This window comes from Chanodichthys erythropterus, chromosome 24 (genome assembly GCF_024489055.1).
Source record: "Chanodichthys erythropterus isolate Z2021 chromosome 24, ASM2448905v1, whole genome shotgun sequence".
Classification (NCBI taxonomy): domain Eukaryota; kingdom Metazoa; phylum Chordata; class Actinopteri; order Cypriniformes; family Xenocyprididae; genus Chanodichthys; species Chanodichthys erythropterus.
This window is the reverse complement of record NC_090244.1, coordinates 9672662-9684082: the sequence shown is the minus strand read 5'-3', so window position 1 is coordinate 9684082 and position 11421 is coordinate 9672662. Positions and strand designations below refer to the sequence as shown.

Genomic DNA, 11421 nt, shown 5'->3' with positions numbered 1-11421 from the left:
AGTATAACACAGTAAACAAATTTTGCAATTCGCAACCTACAGTAGTAGGCTAAGGTCAATGCATTTTAAGTATAGTATTGTATTGAATATTGTATAGTACTGAATGTCTGTAGCACTTACATACTGTAAAAATACAGTAGGCTAGTCAAACAAAAGCCAAAAAAAAAGCAACATTCAGCAAGTGCTATACCATTGTTAACATGTTAACAAATTAGCACGTTAGCAAATTAGTACTTATAACAAGCTAATTTTACACTAATAGAAATGTTTACATTGGGGTTACATCATAATTTTAAGTTTACAGTATGAGTGTACTCAAACATTTAAAGTTAAGACTTCGGTAAAGTTGGTTTTGTATTCGCACATCCGGACTTCTGATAAATTCAGACTTTCCAATAAATGTGCAATAAATTAAAGTTTGCGAATTTTAAGCAGCGACATGATATTGACAACCAACGATTGTCAACTTACAACATTTTTTCAAAATAGGCAAGTATTGTTTTAATAGCATATTTACTTGTGAATGTCCACTGAATGTCCAGTGTAGTGTGATTGAAAAGGCTATTGAATACGGATGTCCAAATGTGCGAATATAAAACCAACTTTACTGAAGTCAGGTTTAGAACAATTAAAATGTATGAGTAGTATAAAATAAAAATCTGCCAGTTTTGCTTACTTAAACTTTAAAAATCTTAACTTAAAATTATAACTTAATTTTGAGGTAACTGATTGCCAATTGAGTTTTGCCAACTTATTCAAGTTTAGTGTACTTAAAACTTTTGTAGTTGCATTAAAGGTGCCCTAGATTCAAAAATTGAATTTACCTCGGCATAGTTAAATAACAAGAGTTCAGTACATGGAAATGACATACAGTGAGTCTCAAATTCCATTGTTTCCTCCTTCTTATATAAATCTCATTTGTTTAAAAGACCTCCGAAGAACAGGCGAATCTCAACATAACACAGACTGTTACGTAACAGTCGAAGTGTACGCCACAATATTTGCATATGCCAGCCCATGTTCCCAACATTATGAAAGGCATTAGACAAGTGCAGAACGTCTGGATCTGTGCAGAGCTGAATCATCAGACTAGGTAAACAAAGAAGGACAATAGCAAAAAATGGCAGATGGAGCAATAATAACTGACATGATTCATGATAACATGATATTTTTAGTGATGTCTTTCTAAATGTTTCGTTAGCATGTTGCTAATGTACTGTTAAATGTGGTTAAAGTTACCATCGTTTATTACTGTATTCACGGAGACAAGGGCCGTCGCTATTTTCATTTTTAAACACTTGCAGTCTGTATAATTCATAAACACAACTTCATTCTTTATAAATCTCTCCAACAGTGTAGCATTAGCCGTTATCCACGGAGCATAGCCTCAAACTCATTCATCAATGTAAACATCAAAATAAACACTGTACTTACGCGATTAGACGCTGCATGCAGGGTTGCCAACTCTCACGCATCTGGCGTGACACTCACGCTTTCAGCATCAATCTCTCACGCACACGCAAGAAATGTCACGCCAAAATCCATTTTTCTCCCCTCTCAGTCCGTTAATTTTCTGTTGATGACTAGACCACACACTTAGTTATTAAAAACTGAAATAGAGAAATCTCTTTTGTCCTGTGTGTGGTCTGATAGAAGGCGTCACCCTAGTGGAAAATCCAGCTAAAACCAGCTCAAGCTGGTAGCTGGCCCAAGCTGGTCATTAGCTGGTCCAAGCTGGTCGGGACCTGGTTGAGCTGGTGGACCAGCTTGGCTGAGCTGGTCGTGACCTGGTTGAGCTGGTGGACCAGCTTGGCTGACCTGGTTGAGCTGGTGGACCAGCTTGGCTGAGCTGGTCGTGACCTGGTTGAGCTGGTGGACCAGCTTGGCTGAGCTGGTCGTGACCTGGTTGAGCTGGTGGACCAGCTTGGCTGACCTGGTTGAGCTGGTGGACCAGCTTGGCTGAGCTGGTTGAGCTGGTGGACCAGCTTGGCTGAGCTGGTCGTGACCTGGTTGAGCTGGTGGACCAGCTGCACCTAGTGTTGCATACCAGTCACTGTACTTAGATTACATTTGTACAGCCCTTTTAAAATGGATATAGTATGCATATGGTATATTGACTATTAAAAACATTACATGATTTTTGCATGACTTTTTCCAAACTTGGAAATCACAATTCTGAAATTACCTCATATTCGTTTTTCACGAAGCTGTTAGACTAGCTTATTTATATAAAAATCCAAGTGCCCCATTCAAGCCATTTCTAAGATGATTTGATATTAAAGATCCGATTAAAGATTCCTGGTGCAGTTTACTCTCAGCCAATAAGATCCATGTTACATTTTCATATATAGGTATACAGCCTACTGCATATAGGTATTCAGATAAAAAGTCAGTCAGACAGAAAACTAAAACATCAACAGCTAAATGGCAAATAAGTAACTGTTTTCATCCTTGTTGCTGCTTTAAAGTTTGTTAATTGAAGTCTGAAGCATGTGGTGATGTGCGTATTTGCAACACAGTAAAATGAAGGTGTTTTCTTAATTTGCTGGTGTTTTTTTTTTCTATATGCATGTTTTCTTCAGTTGCAGTGTGTTGAGGTTTGTGCTAATTACGGTACATTTGCGCTAATTAAATACAAAATAAAATACAGATCTAATAAATAGCAAATATGAAACTTTTAATAAGTTAGGCAAACAGATATTAAATAATGAAACAGAAATGTAAAAATGACTATAATTCATACACAAGATAAAAATACAGAACACAGAATACAGCACAATATTCCATTTTAAATATTAATGTACATGTAAGCTAAACAAATATTTAAAAATATAATTTTTTAAAAGATATTTATAAAATATTCACACATACATACACATACAATTTATAATATAAAGTAATTTTTTTAAAGATATTTATAAAAAAATATGTATATTTTGGGAAAAAATACAGTGTACGAATGCAAATAGGTACATATTGACCTTTTAAATGGTTTAAATATCATATAGGTAAAATACTATAAACTACAGTTGAAATAAAATGCTAACATAATATAATTATTCAAAATAATTGTTTTTGCGCCTAGCTATATATAATAAAGTAGAATATCATAACACATGTGACACAATATCACACATGTAACCTAACTTTTTACAGTAATTTTGTGGTGCTGTTACAGAGTTTATATTTTCAATTCAGTTAAATGTCCCTTTCAGTTGTGTTTGGAAAGATGCAGATGTATTTTTCATTTGTGAAGGTAATGTATAAGCATTTTTTTAAGATTTCGGTTGGTGGAATGGCCCTTAACTGACCAAAATTAGAAGCGCACAGTAAAATATGTGGAAGAAAAACCCTTGATCTTCCATTCTCCAAAAGGGGTGCATCAACTGGACATATTTCTTTTATCAGCAAAAGGCATCTCTCTGACTCTTCAATTTTCAAAGTTATGATCTTACTGACAATGCCAAATGTTCCATCCTTTAAAACAACTACAGTGTCATTTGACCTGACTGGTTTTTGGTAATCAGTGGAGTGAATGACCTCAGAGTTCACCATCAGTCGGCAGTAGATGTTAAACTCTGTACCTCTAGGCATGTTTTGAACAATTTGCCTCACAGCAACGTCCTCCTCAAAACTGAGTGACAAAATTTCAGCTGAGCCAAGGAAACAGACTTCACAAAGTGAGTCAGTATGCTTTAGTCTATTTGTTTCAGTAACTTCTCGACAAAACTGGAGTGTGCTCTCACTGATTGTGTCTGTGCTTGCTAATAATGGAAGAGTTCTACTCATAATGAACTTGTTAACAATTTGAAGTGGTGCTCCCCTGGCATTTTTAACAAGTCTTACAAGCTTTCCATTGCCATTTTCAAAATTAAATGCTGAATGCGCCCAAAGAGGTCCCCAATTTTTCACACTCGTTGACAAATGCTGTAGTAAGTGGACATTAAATGTCATACACTTTCCACCATACAGCATCTGAAAGCGAAAAACAAACTCAAGGAGTAGTTGGTCTGCTTTTGTTTACATCATCTTTTGAAATGCTGTCACTCAAAAGTAGGTAAACAGCTTGCACTAATAGCGCAAAATGGCAAAGATATTTTGAAGGGAGAATATCTTTCAGGCAAGGCAATGCATAAAAAAGAAGCCAAGCTCTTCCACTCAGCAGCCTTCCAGTGCTTTCTTTCACTGAGATCCCTGGGAAGTCTGCGAATATACTGAGGGGGTTTTATTTTAGACAAGCGTGCATTAACAACACGTTGATTGTCCGGAGAGCCAATGTAGAACTCTCTACCAAATTCCTCCAGCCACAACTTTGACAATTGTTTAGTCACGCCAAGTAAAACACAATGCATATAATCTGGCACAAATCCATAAACCACATCAAAATATGGTAAATTTACCAATGGTGATAGGCCCTTAACCCCTCTGATAGGTTGCCCACCGCTAACTGCCTCCTCCATGTCATGGATCATTTCTGATGCATTTCTGTCAGCGTGTTGCTCCTCACTAACAGGGTACCTGACTGCTCCACAGATATATTCTCCTGGATGGTAACAAAACCCACAACCATAGTAGCCATTAAACTGGGTGAGGTTTTGCATCATGGGTCTAGCAACAGAGTCCACACAACAGCATAACCCTACCATTTTACTTTTTATCCATGAATTTGTGATTTTGTTCCACCACATTACTCCATCTACAACCAGTTTTTTCGCTTGCTCTACAAATTTTTGAAGAAATATATCCATCCTTGGTTCCCCTTTCCCATGCCACAAACCAGCAAGTATCATGTTTTTTCTACGTTCAGCAGGTGGAATTTCATTTATAGCCAGCTGTATTGGCCAGATTGATGTACCTGAGGCTTTGTACAAGGGACTTCCGTCTGAATTAAACACGTATGAAAGGTTATCCTTATTGTGCAGAATTCCACCTGGGTGCGAGAGCTCTTTGTACATATCACCATCATAAATGTCCCTGAGTACATTCTCTGATGTTTCTCTTGTAAATCTAAAATTTAGTGAATTTCTTAAGTTGTCATTTTCAAGGAGTGACTTAACCTGTAAATCCACTGGTAAAGTTACAAAGTAACTCTGACTTTTCAGATCTTGGGTACTGTTTATCTTGTTACAGTGTGAACACACATAGTGTTTCCTCTGATTATCTTTTTTATGACTTGCAAGATATGACTGACAGAATGTACAAAGGAAATGAAGTTCTGTTCTCTGGCTGAAGTGTGTGAACACCTTACCAAGCATGTGCTTACTGGCTGGCAGAACCGTTTTAGAGAAAACAAAATTAATCAATTTCAAAAGGTCGAGCAGTGCAGCAAATGCTAAATTGTGCTTTAGTGTGAATGTTATGAGCAGCAGGAGGAGTTCAGCCTTTGTAATTGAGAGAAATCTGCATATTGGGACATTTAGGTTTTCATCAAATTTTGGACCAGTATCATGTGCAAATGACTGGTTTTCTTCTCCTCCATCATCATCATGTTCCTCAACATCACTGCCTTCGTCACTTTCATCAGTTTCAGTGACTTCCCCATCACTTGCTATTTCACTGTCACCATCTACATAGTTTCCTTCCTCTAATTCCATTGCTTCTCCATCGCTTGCTTCATTTGTCTCACTTTCTTCCACATTATCGACTTCAGTGCCATTTACGCTGTTTTGTTCCTCTGGCTCAACTCCATCACATACTTTGTTTATCTCACATTCTTCCTCTCCATGCCCTTCAATGCTATGTATACGGTTTCTGTGATCTAGTTCAGGATGCTGATCATTGTTAGATGGTCCAGGTGCATCATTGTTGGAACTGTAAGTGTTTGATCTGAATCTTGTTGTCCTTGGCAATAGATAAGTAGTGTCTGGCTCCAGGTACTTCTTATACCTCTTCATTTTAGAACACAGTCCCTCTGTTGTTGTCTGGTTCTTAAACTCTGTTAAACAATGTATAATCTAAGATGAGACATAAGCCTACCATATTTGTAAAGAACAAATTTATATTTTTTATTTATTTGATTTATCCTACACAATCTCTCTCTGTCTCTCATATATATATATATATATATATATATATATATATATATATATATATATATATATATATATATATATTATACTAGCAACTAGTAGACTGTTTTCACTCACCACCATGAGTCTGTATTAGTGAGAATTATAGCCTTTGTGGTAGTATCTCAGACAGAATTAGCTGGGTGCTAGCGCCATCTAACGGTCAAAGTGTTAATTTATCTGTCAAAAAAGATCAAGTTAATCAAATAGAAATAGAAACATTTGGGTGGAATATAAAATAAACATATATTTTTTGTCACTTACATTAGTGGAGCTTTAATTCGCTAAAAAAACCCTCTTCTATGTTTACAGTCTATGGTTTCCATGCCAACTACTCCAGTGCGCAACTACTGCGCGAGCCACAAAGTATCGCGCGCATTCACGTGACGTGATTAACGGTTACTTTTTGAATACGGTTACCGAGAGGGCTTTAGATATCTACATTTACGTTACATAGTTTTTACTAAAATGTTCGCATATGTTCATTATTTAGACGATGGGGTTAAGGACGTTGTTAATGTTAAATACATTAAAGACTTTGCCCCGAAAAATACGGAGGATTTCTCTGCTCACACTTACTGGATCCTGCGGAAAGGACGCTTCCTAAAGGGACAAATTTTGTTGATGAAAGGCAAGTATCTTTTCATTTACAGCCCTAACAGCTTACAGATCTGACGAGTTTTTGTGACACATGTGAAGCCGATAATTAGCCTATCTATCTATCTATCTATCTATCTATCTATCTATCTATCTATCTATCTATCTATCTATCTATCTATCTATCTATCTATCTATCTATCTATCTAATCTATCTATCTATCTATCTATCTTATCTATCTATCTATCTATCTTATCTATCTATGTATCTATCTTATCTATCTATGTGTCTGTCGATCGATCTATCTATCTATCTATCTATCTATCTATCTATCTATCTATCTATCTATCTATCTATCTTATCTATCTGTCTATCTGTCTGTTGTTGTTCTATCTATCTTATCTATCTATCTGTCTGTCTATCTGTTTGTTGTTGTTCTATCTATCTTATCTATCTATCTGTCTGTCTATCTGTTTGTTGTTGTTCTATCTATCTATCTATCTATCTTATCTATCTATGTATCTATCTTATCTATCTATGTGTCTGTCGATCGATCTATCTATCTATCTATCTATCTATCTATCTATCTATCTATCTATCTATCTATCTCTGTTCATTTAAAAGTTTAGAGGTTTGAATCAAGTAGAACTACATATAGAGTAAAAATGGATGTTACCTTTAGTGTAATCCTAGACTGAACATAAACAATTACTTGGTAAGACAGTTATTCTCATTGCTTTTCCAGAAACGTGTGAGGAAATTGAAAATGTGCTGGCAACTGGGAAAAGGATTCGAGTGCCAAAGCTGCTTGATAAAAGTCCACCAGAGAACAAAACTTCAGAAAGAAAGGAGGCTAAGGATAATGCTGTAAGTAACATGAAAAGACTGCAAGATGAACTCCATTAACTGAAAAAATTTAAAAGCCTCATACTTGTGTTACTTGTATTTTCAGGCATCCCAGAAGGCAAGCATTGAGGAAGGAAAGCAGACCTTTCTGATGGACATTTTGAAAAAGAGACAAGCCTTGAAAAGAAAGCAACCACTATTTCCTCCTCATTCTACACCCAAAAGGGAAAAACGTATTGTGGATGATATATCAAGTGAGAGTGAAGATGAACTAATTCCAAAATCAAAATTTGATGAACTTGACAAGAGATACAAATCTCTCGCCCGGAAGTATCAAGAGGCTATTGCTGAAGGGAAGGAACTGAGGAAATTGAATGTTGAACTTCAAACATGTTTAGTAGCCAAAATCCTTTCTGGTAATTATTATTATTATTAACTTTTAGCACCACACTCAAGCTGATATTTGTCTGCCAATGATTTTAACACATGCACACATAATATTTGAGACTTTATGTTCCAGGAAGCAACACATCTCCACCCATTATCCCAGACCTTCCAGTGACAACTGGTAAGATTTTGTGCAGCATAATAAAAAATAAATAAATAAAATAAAGATTACAGGGAATTGCTCATTGAACTGAACAAGGCAAAATTTATTTTCTGCAGTGTTTGTAGAAATATATAATTTTTGCATATGAAGTTACATTGTACCTTTCAGGTTGCAACACCGCTACAGCTACTACAGCTCTTCCAAAGACAACTGGTAGGACTGGCTTTAAAAATCAAAATTGTCTGCTAAGGATGATTTAACACACATGTAATGTTTGAAAAATGAAGATAAATGCTTGTATTTTCTTAATTTGTCACTTTGGATAAAAGTGTCCATGCAAAATAATAAGAACTAATCCTAATCACTCTAAGGCCAAATACATTTTCTACAATGTGTTCAAAAATAATTTTGTATTTAGGATTACATTTTATGTTCCAGGATGCAACACCCCACGAGCCACAAATCAAGCCCTTCCAAGTACGACTGGTAAGACTTTATCACATTTACACTACAGATACACAGTAAAATCCACAGAGTTAAATCTACTCTGCTCAGAGAACATTTGGTCCCTCTCTGAATAGTGTTAAAGTAACAGTGAAGCAGAGTTAAAGTTAATGAGATAGTTAAACAATTAATTAAGTGATGATTGAACATTAGTGATGAACACCTGCTTTTAACAAGCAGAATCACTGAAGAAAAGAGAAACACAAGAACTACAGCTGACTTCAGTCACAGCCTTAGATGAAATCAACTGAAGATAAAAATCATTGAATTTCTCAAGATCTGATTCACTTATTACTAACCAGATTGACTTTGTTTCTATCACACGTCTACAAAAGTTTTTAATGAGAATTAACAGAGGTTTAGATGTTGGTGTTTTATTGGTCAATAAATTATGCCACCATCGTGGTGGTCAGGGTTTGTTTTAGTTGGGCTCTTGACCTTTTTATGTTTTTAAAATAATTTGTGTTTGAGCAATTGCAATAGTGTTTCACAACAAACATGTGTGCATTGCTGAATCAAATGGCTAAAGGAGCAGATCCACATAAATTTGCAGCTTGAAAGCCATTTCAAATAAGCATCACAAAGAGGTCTTGTTCTCTTTGGTTTATTGACTGAGATTCAGCTATCAAAAAAATACAACAAAAAAAAATTCCATTAAACTAATGCCACCGTAATACTTCAGTGCTAAAAATGAGCAACTATTACAGCTCAGGCTTATACAAGAAAATATAGCATACAGTCCTCAACAGTGGTGACAATAATTATTCATACTGCAGGGCATGATGGGAGTTTTGTCCTATGGTGATACCCAGCATGCATTGTAGCATGAAGCATTTTTTTTTATCACCATTGTTGAGATTCATATGCTGATTCTTGATGTCTGTGTGTGTCTAAGTGAGGCAGTAGTTCAATATTTTTTTATGCACTGCATGGTTTTAAAATGAACCTATATCTGTTTGCTGCAGCACTTTCTTTTCATGCTGTAGTTTCACAGGTTTGCTAATGCAAAACCAAAATGTACAAATGACTAAACATATGATCAGTTGCTTTGGATACAATCGGGCCTCAGCATATAGGATATCTCAGCATATAAGAACTGACTTCACTGCTTTAAAACAACATATGCATTGTTGCAGAGAAAAATCTAACATAGAAAGGATCTGCTCCTTTAGTCTTTTGATTCAGCAATGCACAAGTGTTTGCTGTGAAACACTATTGCAATTGCTCAAACACAAATTATTTTAAAAACAGAAAAAGGTCAAGAGCCCAACTAAAACAAACCCTGACCACCACGATGGTGGCATACTTTATTGACCAATAAAACACCAACATCTAAACCTCTGTTAATTCTCAACAAGAAATTATTTAGACATGTGAAAGAAATAAAGTCAATCTGGTTAGTAATAAGTGAATCAGATCTTGAGAAATTCAATGATTTTTATCTTCAGTTGATTTCATCTAAGGCTGTGACTGAAGTCAGCTGTAGTTCTTGTGTTTCTCTTTTCTTCAGTGATTCTGCTTGTTAAAAGCAGGTGTTCATCATTAATGTTTAATCATCCCTGAATTAATAGCTTAATTATCTCATTACCTTTAACTCTGCTTCACTGTTACTTTAACACTATTCAGAGAGGGACCAAATGTTCTCTGAGCAGAGTAGATTTAACTCTGGGGATTTTACTGTGTAGAGTCAGCAAAGGGAGGTCTCGTTTACAAACAAATCCTGGTTACCTTATTTAAAACAATTACATTTTATAAAACCAATTTAAATTTGTATTACCTTCTCTACTTTCAGTGCTCTTAAAAACTTGCAGTGTTTATTTACAAGTTTGCAGATTTTTTGTGTATATTGAATATTGTGATGCATTTTTTTGTTTCATTCAATGCCTCAGAGAGCAGCCCCCCTTTAGACCTCATGAAAAAAACCCAAACAGCAACTGGTAAGATGTTTAGTATATGATCTATCTATGCAGAACTTTTTTTCTATTAAATCAATCATATTTTTATTAATACTATTACTGTTGTTGTTATGTGTTGTATGACAGGGCCAGTTTAACTATATGGATGGACTATCCCCTACCAATTACTCACCCTCATGTTGTTCCAAACCCCAATGACTTTATTCATTTTCAAAACACAAATAAATACATTTTTTAATGAAATCAGGGATATTTCCCTCCATTGAAAGTCTGTTTACCCAATACTCTGATGCTTCAAATCAGTCATAAAGTTTTTTTTATATATATAAAAACATTTTTTGGCAAAAAAAAAAAAAAAAATCATGGTGCTCCTTGACTGATTTGTCCATATGGTTAATCTGGTTAATCTGTAATTGTTTTGAAGACATCGCCTCCCTAACTGCACACCCCCTTCCACAGAGGTCAGTTCTGCTGTTGATCAAAACTCAGAGAACCATGAGGTATGTGAACAGTCCAGCGGTTCTGTGTTTACATCAGAGCGCTCAGTATTAGCCGATGCTGTTCATGTGCGAATCACTACACATGCGTGTGATGCTGATGCAGGAGCCGGCCAATAATGAGTTGCCGTTCTGACTGACAGAAAGAAAGAAGGAGACTGACAGACTACAAAAAGTATTCTTGTTGCTTCATAACATTAAGATTGAACCTTATTTTAATGATGTTATTACTACTTCTCTGGACCTTGAATGTGGTAATTTTGTTGTTTCTCTATGGAAGATAAAAACCTCTTGGATTTTATCAAAAAATATCTTAATTTGTGTTCTGAAGATGAACAGAGTTCTTAAGGTGATGATACATGGGGAAACCTTTTGAGCAATGTTGCTGGGCAGTTTTGCCTAACGATGTTGCTTGGGTGCTTTCCCATCGAGAATGGGCAAC

General features: G+C 35.7%; 1 protein-coding gene across 1 annotated transcript; it reads left to right on the top strand.

Moving 5' to 3' along the window:
- The first annotated feature begins 6536 nt into the window (after nucleotides 1-6536).
- Nucleotides 6537-11099, top strand: LOC137015622 (BEN domain-containing protein 5-like). Its single transcript, XM_067380671.1, has 8 exons — nucleotides 6537-6699; nucleotides 7412-7533; nucleotides 7619-7928; nucleotides 8033-8080; nucleotides 8231-8275; nucleotides 8501-8548; nucleotides 10456-10503; nucleotides 10942-11099. The coding sequence occupies exons 1-8, from the start codon at nucleotides 6537-6539 to the stop codon at nucleotides 11097-11099; spliced, it is 942 nt and encodes a 313-aa protein (XP_067236772.1).
- The last annotated feature ends 322 nt before the right edge of the window (nucleotides 11100-11421 follow it).